The sequence below is a fragment of the Clytia hemisphaerica genome, unplaced genomic scaffold (genome assembly GCF_902728285.1).
Source record: "Clytia hemisphaerica strain Z4C2 unplaced genomic scaffold, Clytia hemisphaerica genome assembly, whole genome shotgun sequence".
Classification (NCBI taxonomy): Eukaryota; Metazoa; Cnidaria; class Hydrozoa; order Leptothecata; family Clytiidae; genus Clytia; species Clytia hemisphaerica.
Window position 1 is genome coordinate 1,037,931 of NW_027103528.1, and position 16,877 is coordinate 1,054,807.

General features: G+C 36.0%; 1 protein-coding gene across 2 annotated transcripts; it reads left to right on the forward strand.

The window, feature by feature from the left end:
- Positions 1–220: 220 nt before the first annotated feature.
- Positions 221–16,835, forward strand: LOC136799463 (uncharacterized). 2 transcript variants are annotated; one of them, XM_067056175.1, is made up of 13 exons: positions 221–400; positions 878–1,192; positions 2,275–2,310; positions 2,824–2,856; positions 11,718–11,883; positions 12,793–12,929; positions 13,419–13,577; positions 14,012–14,299; positions 14,724–14,819; positions 15,055–15,271; positions 15,432–15,649; positions 16,133–16,400; positions 16,688–16,835. In XM_067056175.1, exons 1-13 carry the CDS (start codon positions 346–348, stop codon positions 16,770–16,772), a joined length of 2,073 nt encoding a protein of 690 aa, XP_066912276.1. In that variant the 5' UTR covers positions 221–345; the 3' UTR covers positions 16,773–16,835. The 2 variants fall into 2 exon arrangements, with proteins under 2 accessions (XP_066912276.1, XP_066912277.1); XM_067056176.1 differs by having other exon boundaries at positions 318–400; positions 2,827–2,856.
- Positions 16,836–16,877: the final 42 nt, after the last annotated feature.

Consider the following 16,877-nt stretch of genomic DNA (forward strand, 5'->3'; position numbering starts at 1 on the left):
TTTGATGATCTTTTCCTACTGTAATTTCTGAATTTTAACTACTGACCTTTTTCTGTGAAGCGAAGCGAAGTGGAGCAATACAGCTGTCGAGAGGTTCTGAAGCGAGGTTGAAAGAAAAGCGTAGGTGTAGATGCTTGTCCAGCTTGAAGTGTTTATTTTAATCAGAAGTGCCTTTGGAGGCTGAAAAGTTATTTCAACTGTTTCAATAAAATTGTATCTTACGTTCTAAAAATGTTGTTTCGACATCCATGTTTGATAAGTGACGTATTTCAAAAACTTTATTTAAATGGCAACTAAGGGACCATTTCTTCGAACCTTATTTTCAGCTGTAGACAGTTGGCTAAGATGTTCTTCAAAGTTTTCATTTTTATCTTCGTTGCTTCCCTGTTTCAAGTCTGCGGTAAGGACATATTTTTGAGTATGGGGTCTAACTTATCTGTCATAAATGAGTTGATCCAGAGGTTACTGAGGCAAAAATAGGTGCTGGGTATGTCCTGTGCGTATTATAAGCGTCGGGTTTTGATTTTTCAAGATCTTTTTAAGTGTAACAAATTACCAAAATTGTCTCTCTAAAGGTAGGAGTCTTCACCTTTTCAGTGTAGTCAGGAGGTTATTCTCAAAATGTTTCTCTAAGGTACAATTTGTTCCCGATTTCGTCCCTCAAAACGACCTCTTTTTCGCAGATATTTAGTATCCGTGTAAGAGTATGTTTTGGAGCTCCGGTTTGCCCATATTCTTTATTTTCCAACCCTAATAACTTCTCGGGCTAACATAGAAAATTATATAAGCTGTTTATTTCTAAGTTTATTTTTAGTAGTAAAACTTGAAACTCAGTATCTTTTTAATAGACTTTTGATACTTTTTTTTATTCATGAAGATTCCTGGGTATCGCCGACATGGAAAATGACACAGTGTCGCGGCAGTGAAGAAGATAGCGACGTTTTTTGTAGAAGGGGCAATTATCTTCACGTCGTCAAAGCAACCTATGGTCGACTCAAGTACAGGCCATGCTTAACATATTTCAGCAAATTGAAACAAGAGATTGATGTAACGAAAGCGGTACAGCGAGTTTGTCATGGAACAAAGAAATGCTACCTGTACAAGAACGCGAAAGAAATTTTCAAATATGCTAAGTCTGAATATGATGGAAATGAAAAACATCTGTTCTTTAATGTACAATTTAAATGCAAAGGTAATTGATTTTGAATTTACGGGGTGTGGGGTTATTTGTTTTATTTGCAGGTAACGATACGCTCTTTTAAGATTTGGCACAAAAAACTTAAATTGGAGGGTATGGTTAGAAAATTAATTGGCATCATCATTAGTAAAACACTCTAAGCTACAGGGTGTTTCACAAAAAAGTATACTGAAAAAGTATTGCAATTTTTAGAAAGAAGTACTGAACTATTCTGCTTGGTTGTTAACTTTTAGCTCAAAGCAGAGCTACTCAGCTTCCTGTGTTTTCAAATGTCAAGTCTTAAGTACATAAGGGTACGACTTTTCAACATTCTTCTTACCACCGCTAAAAGAATTAACTTCAACAAGCGCGCTTTCATCAACGAGAAATTTGACTTACAAGCTACATAGGTTCGACCATAAAACTGAAAATTTCATCAAGGTGACAAAAAAAGAGAACAATCATAAGAAAACTGAGTTTAAATTTTGAGTGTACCTTTTTGTGAAACGCCCTGTACTTTCAAATACTTAATCTCATTGATTGAAATTCGATTGACATTTTTGCTTACGTTAGTTTGTAATTTCCTGCGAACTTATAATTTCCCTCCTAGATTTTCCCGCAAAATTGAAATTTCCATCGTTTGGAAATTCATCACCTTTTTTCGAATTTCTTCGAAGGCGTAAGTCAATGGAATACTATCCAATTAAAACTCGATTTGCGTTTCTATGACTTTAGACCTCTTTTTAAAGTACTAGATTGATTTCCAGTGTTAAATTAACGTCTAATTGTTAGAATTGTTAGAATTTCAATCCAAACCATGAGATTAACCAGGAATCCCATGCTTGTTTTCGTGAAATTCTGGATAAATTACCCTCGGTCAAATTTCTAAATTTTTCTAATTTCCCTTGTTGCACTCGGAAAATTGCAAAAAAATTCAAAATTGACCTCGGGAAATTTATCTCGTAACCATGAAATTACTAGTACTAATCCCACAAAGAATTACACCATTATTGAAATGTTTAGCATGTGAACAGGTAAATCTTCCATGTCCAGTTCCAAGTACGCATGCTTAAGCATTCAAAATTATTTTATTTTAGGATCTGCTCCACCAACGTTTCCTCCACCAACTCAAGGTAAGAGCCTTGGAGAGCATTTTCAGTAGCCTCATACTTTTGAAATTCGAACCTCTTAGTACGCCCTGCAGTAGGTATACGCCCCGTAACCATCATCTAAAATAAACACCAAAAAATATCCCCTAAATCCTCAAAACACCTCTTTTAACAGGATGAAAATTCCTATTGAAATCCCGATGGGGATAAAAATGTTATTATGCTTGGAGTGCAAGTTTTTAAAATTAAATTTCGAATGCAGATGAAATGTGAAAGTCAATTTCCCAGTGGGGCTGAAATCCCAGGGAACTTTCCCACCGGGGACGAAATTTTTGCCAAATTTTCCATTGGGGCTGGGTTCCCAGCGGGTCTATGACAGAGGGGTATCTCAAATAAAATATAGATGGTACCAATTGTATCCATTCGCCTGTCAAAGGAAAAGGAAAAGCCAACATCACACTCTTTTATTGGTCTCCCTATAATATCAGTTTTATTTTGAACATAATATCAGCATATGTATTTCATTTCATATTATAGTAGCTACGACAAAAGCTCCTGAATACATAACCAGTAAGTAGCCAGGATCTGGCATTATCTACTCTTCTTCCAATCTAATAGCATGTTGACAACTAGATGATAAAAACACACCTATATCCTTTATCGCACAAGTTTATCTTTTAGCAATGCACCAAAAACTTTTTTGTCAGAGAACGTTTTGTTATTCAACTCTTCTCAAAAACCCGCTGTCATTTTTTTGCATTTACACATTCACTACCGAAAATTTGACAACTCAAAGTTTTATCAGAGGCTCGTGTGTCGTTAGTTTTGCTTCAATTGCCTTCAAAATGTACATCAATTGAAGCAGACTTTCAAGTAAATTCCAAAAATACGATTAAAAAAAATTTAATCAGCATTTACCAAAAACAGTTGATTTTCAACTTTTTTTAATATTTTGTTAATGGAGAGCTTCCATTATTTGATGACGTCAATAATTATGTATATATTTTTAATTAGAAGTCCCTTGTGCATAGCGTCCTTTCCTTTCAGTGTCCTTTTGTTTGAGTGTCTCGCGAGGCTTTCTTTGTTTTCAGTTCCTTTGTTCAGTGTCTTTAGTGTATTCCCGGGTCGTGTTTTATATTATTTTACGTCACTTTGTAATTCCTCTAGGGAAATTAGCGAAAGCTTTATCAAGTTGTGTTTTTGAATTGTAAACTAAAAAAAAAGTCTGTCCAGATATAATTGGCAGTGGAAACAAGAATACCTGTAACTTTTGATAGTCAAATGTAATTATAGAAATTTTTTTTGCTTGTTTTAGAAAATCAAAAGCGCTATATTTCAATGTATTTTTGGTTGAAAATTCGCGATTTTTAGCGGTTAAATTTGCGATTGCAAAAATTGAGCTTTTTTTCTACTTATGCTATAACGTTCATTTTTACACCAGTGGTAGTTCAACCTTAGGTTAAGAAGTTTGTTAAATTTCAAGGGAAACTGAATAGTCCTTCGGAAGATATGGGACCCGAAATACCCCTTGGTAGCACTTTTCTGTGAAATATCAAATCTCCAACTTATTACTAAAAACGGGGGTTATGTTATCTTTTTTTAACAGTGCAATTAAAAGTTGGAAAATGTTAAGTGTTGGTGCATTGGTATTATTGGTATCATTGATTATTTCGAAACGAAGTCACATTATAATTGTTTTTATTGAAAAGATAAGCATGAACTTATATTGCCTTTTTTATTTTTAAGTCATTATAAGAACTTTGCTAATTCCCAAAACACTACACACAGTTTGGCTATGAGGTCATTATACATTAAAGAGATCGTAAAATGTGTTATGATCAAAAAACTGTTTTATCAATCATATCACTACCCCCGTTTTTAGTAATAAGTTGGAGATTTGATATTTCACAGAAAAGTGCTACCAAGGGGTATTTCGGGTCCCATATCTTCCGAAGGACTATTCAGTTTCCCTTGAAATTTAACAAACTTCTTAACCTAAGGTTGAACTACCACTGGTGTAAAAATGAACGTTATAGCATAAGTAGAAAAAAAGCTCAATTTTTGCAATCGCAAATTTAACCGCTAAAAATCGCGAATTTTTCAACAAAAAATACATTGAAATAGAGCGCTCTTGATTCTCTAAAACAAGCAAAAAAAATTTCCATAATTATATTTGACTGTCAAAAGTTACAGGCATTCTTGTTTCCACTGCCAATTATATCTGGACAGACTTTAGTTCAGCACTGAGAGTCTGTGAGAAGTCTGTGTGTTGTGAGAGTGAGCAAACTTTTGATTTACGATACGAATTTGCATTTTAGTTTCTTTTTAAGTTCAAGAATTTTCTGTTGATTTTTACATTTCGTCTCAAGTTTCTGTTTGCATTTTTGTTCCTATTTTTTTCTGTTCCTTTTTTTCAATGTGATTTCGACCAGTGATCAAAAACAATTCTCTCCGCTCACAAAGTAAATCAAAAGTCTTTATTTTAAGTTCGGGTTTTTTTTTGATTTTGCTCTGATTTTTTTTTCGTTCTAATTTTTTTTGTTTTCTCGTGGCCTAAAGTGCTGAACTCCTCTTGCGTGTGCTTGAGAGTGTGTGAGTGAGCGTTAGAGCTTGGAGCTCTCGTTCTTAAGTTGATCTAGTTTTATCTAGTTTCTTGTTAATCACAAGAATTTTGTTTTCTCTTTGAGAAATTGCTCATTGTTTTAGCTGTATTCCTCGTGAATGAATTTTGAAATTTTATTGGCTAGCTTAGTCTGTCTGCCAAGTGTTTTGTATTTTTCAATTCATTGCACTGCTCTTCTGAGCATTCTGTTTCGTAGTATTGTACTCCACCATTGTTAGAAATTCACGATATATATGATTTATATAAATATTGGATGTTAATCACTTAAGTGTTGAAAATCCAATTAGGCTAGGCATTTGTATCTGTGCCTTTGAAAATGTCTGATTGGGATAGAAATGTCACTAAGCGTCGTCCGGTCAAAAATCAATCTGACCAAGGTGAATTTAATTTTGAGCTTTTTGAGCGTCAAAGAGAAAGACTTACTACCGAAATTACAGAAAGACTAGAAAATATTGATCTTTTATTGAAAAATAGGTCTTCTACCGATCTTGTAAGAAATGCCCTTGAAGGGTTGAATGAATAGAGCTTTTGTTGAGCTTCTTTTTGTCTGTGAAAAATTAAAACCATTAGTGTATGAAGTCTCTGAATTTGATAACTGGTTAGGAAATATTGATACGGACATTTTTCTTATAAAAAATTCTGCTATTCGTTATTTGAAAGATAATGAACCTCGTGAGTCTCAAGCTCCCTCTGGAGCTTCTTATCGTGATTCGAAAGCTTCGTCTTCAATTCGATCGACTTCTTCTTCTATGTCGACTGCAAGTCAAAAAATGCTTAAAACAGCAGCAGATGTTGCTACTCTTGAAGTAGAGAGCTCGCTTTTGCAGATAAAAAAGGGATTAGTGAAATGGATAAGACTCTTCTTGAAGAAAAATTGGCAAAGAAAAAGGTTCTTTTGAACGTTTATGAAAATTGGCAACCTAGAGTGCCACCTGATGAAAATGCATCGAGAAATTTAACTTCAGGTTCGATTATTGAACCTTCTGAATCTCCTAAAGTTGAATCTACTAGAGTTGAATCTCCTAGAGGAAATCCTGAGCCTCTTAGAGCTGAAACTCCTGAATTTGTTCCTACTGAGAATAGTCAAACTGTCGATGCATCCTCTGGTCATAAGACAACCTTTTTACCAGTGCCTCCTTCTGGACCAAGACCTCGTATTGCTAGAAGATTTGGTCTTCCTGTAGCTGCTTCCAGTCCTATAGATTCTGTACTTTCGAATGCAATTTTTGACTTGGTGAAACTTCAAGGTGCTCCATCTGTTGAACTTAGTGTCTTCGCTGGTGATCCTTTGGATTACAAATTCTTTATGACAAATTTTGAAGAGCTCGTCGAAAAAAGAATTTCAGATAGCGAAGGTCGTCTTGCTCGTCTTTTGAAATTTACTACCGGTGATGCCAATGATCTGATTCAGTGCTGTCTGTATATGACGAATGGCTATGAACGTGCTAAGGCTCTTTTGAAGAAGAAATATGGAGACCCCCATCGAATCATGATTGCTTATAAAAAACAGTTGGATAATTGGGAGAATGTCAAACTTGGTGATTCCTCTTCATTTGGAAAATTTCATTCCTTTCTGCTTAAGTGTGGCTCAGTTATTGAGGGTAACTTGTGGAATAGTTTTGATACTGCTGACAATCTCTGCATCATTGCCAGTAAGCTTCCAAATGTATGTCAAGATAAATGGAATAGGAAAGTTGTTGACATTCGAAATCGTTTTAAAAGAGAACCACTTTTTAAAGATTTGTTTTTGTTCGTTGAAATGGAAATGACAGTTGCAAGTGATCCTCTGTTTTCTAAAGAAGCACTTAAGGAGCGTTTTCCAAGTGATTCCAAAAGCTCTGGTTTTTCTGGCAGTTTTAAGCCAAGAAAGTATTTTGATAATAAATCTCCAAAAAGTTTTCTATGTGTCACTTGCAATGTTAACCATGATATTGAGGCTTGTCCAACATTTAGATCCAAAACTCTTGAAGAAAAGTCCAAATTTTTGATGAAAGAGAGATTGTGTTATGGTTGTCTTGGTAAAGGCCATATATCTGCTCAGTGTAGAAATCGAAGAACTTGTGTTGTTTGTAACAAAAGACATCCTACAACTCTTCATGGTTTGAGAATTGAGCGTAGATCACCTGCTGATGATTCTAAGAAAACAGATTGTGATGTTAGACCTTCTCCTCCAGTGCCACGACCAAGGCCTGATATAGCCAAGTTTGATGATTCGAAATCAAAACCTGAAACAAAAGGTACTAAAGGAGGTGTTAAATGTGGAGTTCTGAATAACAGTGCTAATAAAAATCTCAGTATGTGTGTTGTACCAGTTCTTCTTCGACATGATCATTCAAAGTCTGATATTGTAACATATGCTCTTCTTGATACCTGTTCTCAAGCTTGCTTTATTTCTGACGAAATTGTTTCTTTGATGTCATTGAAAACTATAAGTACTGATTTGAGCATTAACACGATAACATCTGTCAAGTCTGAGAAGTGTCAAGTGGCTTCTGGATTAAGAGTGAAAGGTCTTCATGCTGGTGATGGTAGCTGGTTATCTCTGCCGAAGTGTTTTAGTAAACCTAATATTCCTGTTGATTCCAGTGAGATTCCGACAGCTGACTCTATAAAAGAATGGCCTTATCTTAAATCTATTGAAAACGAGCTTCCTAATACAACGTCTTTAAAGGTTGGAATTCTGATTGGTGCTAATTGTTTGAAAGCTATCGAACCTTTAAAAGTTATACCAAGTCAGGATGATGGTCCCTTTGCCTTTAAAACTAAGCTTGGTTGGTGTGTTGTTGGACCTATCAGTTCGTCAAGGTCATCAGATACTATTTCTTGTTGCAGAGTCATGGTTAATGATCATGGTAGATCGAACCATCTTGTTGTTGAAGAAACACAGGTTAAAGACTCTGGAATTGAATCTATGCTAAAAAATCTTTTTGATATTGAAAGTGTTCCTGAAACTAAGTTATCTACTGAGTACGAATCTTTTTCTCAAGATGATTTACACTTTCTAGAGATTGTTGAAAATCGTTCTGAATTCATTGATGGACACTACCATGTACCTCTGCCCTTTCGTAACGAAAATATTAGCTTTCCAGATAATCGTCCTCTAGCTCTGAAAAGGTTGAGTTTGCTGAAGAAAAAGTTTGAATCTTCTTCAAAATTTTACTCTGACTATGTTGCCTTTATGAACAACATTATCGACAAGGGTTGGTGTCAGGAAGTTTCATCACCTTATCCTGATGGTCAAAATTGGTACATCCCCCATCATGGAGTTTACCACCCCACAAAACATAAGATAAGAGTAGTGTTTGATTGTAGCTCTTCATATAAAGGTGTTTGTATGAATAAAGAATTGATGCAGGGTCCTGATCTGACTAATCATCTGATTGGTGTGCTTATAAGATTTCGTCAAGAGTTTGTTGCATTTACTGCAGATATTGAAGCAATGTTTTTTCAAATTTACATCCCTGAGTCTCAACGTCGGTTTCATCAATTTTTGTGGTGGAGGGATGGTGATTTCTCCAAAGATCCTGTTTGCTATGAAATGAACACTCATCTCCAAGGTAGTACCTCTTCGCCTAGTTGTAGCAATTTTGCTTTGAAACAAACAGCTTCTGCAGGTGAAAATGAGTTTGGAGTTCAGGCTGCCAACACACTAAGAAAAAATTTTTACGTTGATGATTTGCTGAAATCTACTGAGAGTGTTGAGTCTGCGAAGTTTCTTATTTCAGACGTTTCTAGTATGTGTGATTATGGAGGTTTTAATTTAACAAAATTTACTTCGAATTTTCCAGAGGCATTAGAGTCTGTTCCTCCAAAAGAAATTAAAGAGTGCAAATCTACTGAACGTGTGCTAGGTGTTTTGTGGTCCCTAGAAGATGATGTTTTCCAGTTCAAAGCTCCTTCTAAAGTTTTCTCAAGATCTCGTAGAGGGATGTTATCAGCATTGAATTCAATCTATGATCCTTTGGGTTTGATTTCTCCTTTCCTTCTGAAGGGAAGACTTATCTTTCAGACAGTGTGTCAGCTTTCAATCGGTTGGGATGATCCAGTTCCTAACGAGTATCTCATTCAATGGGATAAATGGGTTGAATCTTTAGTAAATTTACAAGTGCTCAGTGTCAGTCGTTGCTTTAAGCCAAGAAGTTTTACTCGAATTGTTGAAATCAGTTTACACCACTTTTCTGACGCTTGTGATTATGGTTATAGTGGTTGTCATTACTTAAGATTCGTAACGACTGATAATTATGTTCATTGTTCTTTGGTAATGGGTAAATCTCGCGTTGTCCCAGCTAAAAGTAATCACACTATGCCTCGTTTGGAGTTGATTGCTGCTACTCTTTCTTCTCAAATAGCTAAGTTTATCTCAAAGGAATTTGATTATGAAATAGCTTATGAACTTTTCTGGTGTGACAATACGTGTGCTTTAGGCTATATTAGTAACACTACGAAGAAATTTAGAAAATTTGTTGCTAACAGGGTGTGTCTTATTACGAAAACAACGAAATCTTCTCAATGGAATTATGTTGAATCTGAGAATAATCCTGCTGATCATCATGGATCAAGAGGTTTGAAAATTGAAGGGAATGAGAAAAAGGTTTCAGAATGGTTCAATGGTCCCAGCTTTCTTTGGGAACATCCTCTAAAATATGATAAATCTCAAGTCATTAACGTCTCTGAAAGTGATCCTGAGGTAGTGGTTGATAAGACCACTTCTGTGATGGTCATAAAGCCTAATTATGTAGATATCATTTCTCATCTCGAGAGTCGTGTTTCAAGCTTTTTGAAAATGAAGAAAATCATTTCCTTTGTTCTTCTTTATATGGAGAAATTACGTAAGAAAAATCGTATTTATTTTAGAAAGACAAGATCACAGCCTGAGTTTAAAATGAGTAACCTTCTGTCTGTTGATATTATGACTAAAGCTTCAGTTAAAATCTTTAAGCTTCTTCAATCTAAGTACTTTTTTTCTTCTGCTTCAAATTCTAAGATCTCTAGTTTGAATTCTTTTACAGATGATAATGGTTTATTACGTGTTGGAGGACGTCTTGGTAGATCTCTGCTTGACCCATGTGTTAAGTATCCTATTATTATTCCTAGAGAGTCTGATATAGCAAAGGCCATTGTTAGGTTTTATCATGATAAGGTTCACCATGCAGGGAGAAATGTAACGATGAATGAGATTCGTGAAAACGGTATTTGGATAACTAGTCTTTGTTCTCTTGTTAAGTCAGTGATTTGGAATTGTTTTCTTTGTCGAAAGTTAAGAGGAAAGTTTGGTGCTCAAATTATGTCTGATCTGCCTTTCGAAAGAACTTTAGAGGCCCCACCATTTAGTTTTTGTGGTGTAGATTTGTTTGGCCCGTTTTTAGTTAAGGAACGTCGCTCATTGGTTAAGCGTTGGGGAGTTATTTATACTTGTTTGTCAAGTCGAAGTGCACATATTGAATCTGTGGTTTCTATGAATACTGATTCTTTTATCTTGTGTCTAAGAAGGTTTATATGTCGTCGTGGATCTATTCGAATGCTTAGGAGTGATAATGGATCAAATTTTGTTGGTGCTCAGAGTGAGCTGAAGGAGTTGTTTAAAAGTCTTGATCATGACAAAATTAAAGCTTTTTTGAGAGACGAATTTGATGCTGACTATGTTGTTTGGGAAAGAAATCCTCCTTATTCTAGTCATTTTGGGGGCGTTTGGGAACGCCAGATTAGAAGTATTAGAGCTGTGTTGGATGGAATTTTGCAAACTCATAGCAGTTCATTCAACGATGAGTCATTGAGAACATTGCTTTGTGAAGCTGAGTGCATCATCAATTCTCGTCCATTGAGCGTGGAGAACATTGGAGATCCCTTAAGTTTGAAACCCATCACACCAATGATGCTTTTGACTGGTAAGTCAAGAATCGTCCTGCCTCCTCCTGGTGCATTTGGTGATGCAGCAGCTTATTCAAGACGTCAGTGGAAACGAGTGCAACACGTGGTCAATGAATTTTGGTCAAGATGGAGGAAGGAGTACTTGACCAATCTCCAAGAACGAACAAGATGGCTATCCAAACAACGAAATTTTCGGATTGGTGACATTGTAATGGTCAAAATGGATGCCAAACGTAATCAATGGCCAATTGGGCGTGTCACCAAAGCAAATGTCGACGAACGTGGACATTGTCGAAAAGTAACAATTAAGTTAATCAATGGTGAGGTCGAAAGACCCATAACAAACATTATATTGTTGGAAGAATACGAAAAATGAGATTCCCCACCGAGGAACCATGAAGATGTGAAATCTTCAGGGGAGCCATATGTTAATGGAGAGCTTCCATTATTTGATGACGTCAATAATTATGTATATATTTTTAATTAGAAGTCCCTTGTGCATAGCGTCCTTTCCTTTCAGTGTCCTTTTGTTTGAGTGTCTCGCGAGGCTTTCTTTGTTTTCAGTTCCTTTGTTCAGTGTCTTTAGTGTATTCCCGGGTCGTGTTTTATATTATTTTACGTCACTTTGTAATTCCTCTAGGGAAATTAGCGAAAGCTTTATCAAGTTGTGTTTTTGAATTGTAAACTAGTTCAGCACTGAGAGTCTGTGAGAAGTCTGTGTGTTGTGAGAGTGAGCAAACTCTTGATTTACGATACGAATTTGCATTTTAGTTTCTTTTTAAGTTCAAGAATTTTCTGTTGATTTTTACATTTCGTCTCAAGTTTCTGTTTGCATTTTTGTTCCTATTTTTTTCTGTTCCTTTTTTTTCAATGTGATTTCGACCAGTGATCAAAAACAATTCTCTCCGCTCACATATTTATCAAATCATTTCTCCTTCAGGGATTCTTTGTCAAGGTATGGTGGCTGTCATCGGGTGTTTCAATCCACCTAACCAAGTCCTGCAAATTCTTAGTGGAACATATGGACGAACGAACTCTCATTCGTGCCGTTCATACAGCAAATTCTCGAATGATGATAACAAGAAATGTTGGCATGATGTTACAAAGTATGCTAATTGTTTTAAAGTCTGTGTAACAGTGGGTATTAAGGAAAAGGATGCTACACATCTTTTTTTTATAAGCAACCAGGTTGCTAAGGCTCGAGGGCTCAGATTTGCCAATTTTTTTGCTATTTTGTAAAGTAAAAGCTTTTTGAATAATCAAAGCACGGCAAACGATAGCAATTGACCCAATAAGCTTAAATATGGTATAATATCAGGGGTGACCCAAAGTAATAGAATGCTAAGCAACTCCACGGAAAATTAAATTTGCTTATAAAAAATGTGTACATGGACTACGCATTTCCCAGAAGGGAACAAAACACCAAATCGACGGATTAAGGGCTCTGACCATAGTCGGAAAATTGATTTTAGTATTTGAAAACAAAAGTTATGTTTTAGGTATTTAGGAAAAGGATACTTACTACACATTCCAATTTTTTTACTATTTCGTAAAGTAAAAGCTTTTTAGATAATCTAAGCATGACAAACGATAGCCATTGACCCACAAATATGGTAAAATATCAGAGTGACCCAAAGCAATATAATGCTAAGATAGAGTGCTGACCCGATATTTGCTTATAAAAATGTGGACATGGACTACACAAAACACCAAATCGACGGATTAAGATTTTTGAAAAAGTAGAACTTTTTTGAGTATCTTTAGGGTAATCTTTTTGCAAGTTTGGTAACAACTTTTGAAAAATAGCTTTTTACTATGTTCAATATGTTATTTTAAATATGTTATAACTTTTAACGAAATTTTATCCTCCATAGGCTGTGAAGTGTAACTTGCCCCCCTACCCCGAGTTTTGTTTTCGTTGAAAATATATTCAGGAATGCAACATTATTAAAAGTAAAATGAAATGCAGATTATATCAATATATAGATTATGACAGAGTTTAATCGTGTTTCAAGGTATCTGAAAAAATCTTGTGATGGCCAAAGTGGATGTGGATTGCAAACAAAGAAAATTGAAAAAGATTTCGGAAATCCGTGCGAAAATAAACAAACCAGAAAATTCTTGGAAGTCAAATTCAAATGTGTTTCCAAAGGTTTGTAAAATTATCAATAGTAAAAAATAAACTCTCCTCAATAGAAAATGCCTTAACTCTATAAAGCAGTATCATAATGCAAGAGTTGGCTAAATTCTTATTTCAAACTCAAAGTTCATGGTGCGTCCACGCCAATCTTCAGTGGAAAAGTTATGATACGATTTTTTTGACATTTGAGGTCAACAAGGTTGCTTTGATTATTCAGGGAATTATGTTTGTTTGTACAATACCGTGAATTCTAAATCATGGATTCGTACAGTTGATTTGAAATTTTCGCCAGAGAAAAGATAGATATTTCAAAATGAAACCTTTACTGGCAAGTGAACCGGTCCGAAAAATTTTCGAAAATTAATAAGCGGGGGGGACGTCTATTCGGGACCTTTAAAGTAAGTAAGTATATTTATCTGTCGGCTATGGGTGGAGCCGGGGTGAGGGAGTCTACTACCTTATCTATTTGTGCTCGACAAGATATAATAATTCTCATTATAGTTCAAACGACTCCCCAAATCGCAACAACGAAACAGGGGAAAAAACGAACAACACAAGCAACACAAACAACAAAGACAACTACAATAACTACAACCGCCATCCCGCCAACTACAACAACTACAACCACCACTCCACCAACGCCACCTCCTTATCTAAGAAGTAAGAATACACTCTTTTTTGTAAGAACCAGTAAACTTTGGCCTTTTTTAAGCACTTTAAGCCTAAAATTGTTCTTATTCTGTTCTTAAGTTCAAGGAAAATTTCAGAATTTTTTAAACTTTAATTCCTATTTTAAGAGTTAGGCCTTTGATTTGCTAAAAATTCAGCTATTCCAGGATTGTTCTTAAATTGCCTTTATTTTTTTGGCAATTTTGAGTCGCAGTATTCTTATAGAATTGCTTTTACAAAAGAAAAAGAGGTATAGACCTGTATCTGAGATGTTGTTGTCGATGCTTTAACTGCGGTGTCTCTTGAAAGAGTTTTAAATCACTACAACTTTAACTTTTTAACTTTATATTAAACATGCTAAACTAGGTACTGAATATGTGAAATATCAGATAACTAAAATAATCACTTCCAACTTCTTTTCATAGAGACATTGTGTCAAGGCAAAGGCTCCTTCATCGGTTGCTTTACTCAAGGTTCTGTAATCCGGATATTGAATGCAACTTTCGGGCGAACAGATCCCAACACTTGTCCCTCATCGAACCCCCGAAACGATGACATCACATGTTACATCAATGCTGTACCCTACACGAAGTTTCAATGCGAAGGAAAAGCATTTTGTGCTCTGAATAGTGATCCAGGCCAGTACGGACAAGCTTGCAAAGACATATCTATTCGCTCGTTTTTGGATGTCAAGTACAAATGTGTTGCTAAAGGTCAGTGAAAGCCTAAGCAGCGGAAAGCTCCAGCAGTGTTGGCACTGTCAGCATATCTTTCCGCTGCAGAATCGCAATACAACAGGAGCAAATTTTTTCAGTGTATAGACTCGAGTCGGGCTTTAAACTTTTTTCTACTAATTAAAATTAAGAAAGAAAGATTTGACCATATAAGTTGGAGGTATTAATTATATGTGGTTTTTCTTACGCATGCGCACAATAGAAAATCGATTGATAACTGTGCGCATAGACCCCGACAAAGTCAATTTTCTTCGACCAGTTGTGTTTTAAAGGAGCATTGCGCTGCGCGCTGGGCCAATTATTTTGTACTTAGTTGACAGAAATTTTTTTTTCTCACCAAGTTCCATGGTGAAAGGGAATACAAGGGATATATAAATATTGTAAGGTCTTTTTTTAATTTCAGGTTCCTTCACCCCGAAGTATGACCGCACACCACCATTGATTCCCTCTGTTCCAACTGCTCCTTCGTCCAACCGAACTTCAAACTCTTCCAGTTCCGGTAAGACCTAGCCCTTCCTACCCATAATACACCTGGTGAAAAAAAGGCTGAAGCGACACAAATTATATACTTGGGAAATTTGATTAATTTGTGGAAAGGCATAAGTGCTTGGCCAATCTGTCCATAGTCAGCCTGAAAACATTATGTTACCAATTCAAAAATAGATCCTAAACTCTGGAGTGAGCAAAAATGTGTCATTCCATAATAAAACCCAATTTTAATTTCTTCTTTATAGGCCATTGTGGAAGATCAAAGGTTTCCATGTCAAGGGTGGTTCAAGGGACTGACGCCAAACGTGGTTCCTGGCCATGGCAAATAGCCATTTACACAAAAAGAGGCGCTTTCATTTGTGGAGGATCCATCATTGCAGCAAAGTGGATTGTTACTGCTGCTCATTGTTTCCAATCGACAAATCCGTCCGATTATTACGTCATTGTCGGCGACAACAACCGGTAGGGCTTCTTTAGCTTTCTAGATGAGTAACGAAATATCTTCATCTCAAAGTTGAGTGCATATGCAGCTGGGAAAAAATCAGTCATTAAAGAAATAGGCAGGGTCAATTAACCTTGCAATAAATTTTGTCTCGACCTTTTCTTCCTTGATTTTTACCAGCAAAACTTTGAACGGGAATGAATTCAGATATTCAATGGAACAGATTATCAATCACAGAATGTATAATATGCCAAGTACAGACCAACATGATTACGATATTTCCATGGTGAAAGTCTCTCGACCAATCAGATTTGGACAATTTGTTCAGCCTGTTTGCTTACCAACCAATCAGCAAAATACGACAATCAAGGCTAACAGCAGCCGCTGTTTTGTCACAGGTAAAATTCGAGTATAGTCACCTAGCACATTGATTTTAAAGCCCGAAAGGATAGGAGTAGAATCTCTAACATTTCCCAGGCAAGAAAAAGTGAAGTCTCTCATTTCCCATCCAGAACGCGTCGCAATCATGACAATGGATTGTATCTAGTGGTTCCTTTGTTTTTGAGGACTGCATTTTTTTTTTGAATTATAGCGATAAATTTTATACTTTCAATCCGGCGTTTATGTAAAAACCACGCACGGGCGTTCTAGATTGGAAATAAGTGGCATCATTATCAATCCAGGAGTCTCGCTAGCATACTTTAGCCCGTTTACTTTTACCGGTTATAAGTGAGGATTTAAGAATTTTTCTCCCCTTAGTTGAAAGAGCATGAAATTGTGAGGAAACATAAGCATGATGGTAATTTCCTTGTGCTACCAGGTATATATCTTTAAAATTTAGTAAATTTTCAATGACTTTCATTTTCTTCACTTCCATACAGGTTGGGGGAAAGCAGGCCAGCTAACAGGTGTTCAAACAACACTTCAACAATTGGAAATGAAGAAAGTCCCACACGCAGAATGTGTCTCAAAACTCGCTACCGCTCCTGGCAAACCTGGTGATAAGATCACTCGTCGTATGTTCTGTGCAACCGCTACACGAAATCAAAATGTAGCAGGAGTTTGTCAAGGCGACAGTGGTGGTCCATTTGTTTGTCATGAGAACGGACAATGGGTTTTGAATGGAGTTGTCAGCTGGGGATCACCAAGGTACGTTATAATCACAAATGGTAACTGGACTCTTTAATTCATGTAACACTGTAGACTTCGATTTGTTCCCTCAATCGATTTTTGCTTAATTTCTGCGATTTCAGGATTTAGTCATCTAGCATGTGGTAAACTTGGGTCCATACTAAGTTCAATTATTCAAATACTCGAAAACGGATAATCAAATACATAACCGTATAACATTCATATTGATGAAATTGAGATTAATGGATGAGCATTTAGGTTATATTCATCTCCCCTTATTTCTATTTCTACTCCTTCTTTTTCAGATGTGCTCCAAAAGACATGTATGGAGTTTTAGCTGACGTCAGCGAATTTGTCTCATGGATCAATTGGATCACAAGATCGTATTAAAGAATTATCTCATGGAAAATAATATATTTCCAAGTACCTGAAATATATAATGCCGAATAGAAATGATTAAAGAAAAACTGTGTTTGATTGTCCGGGAAGAGCTTG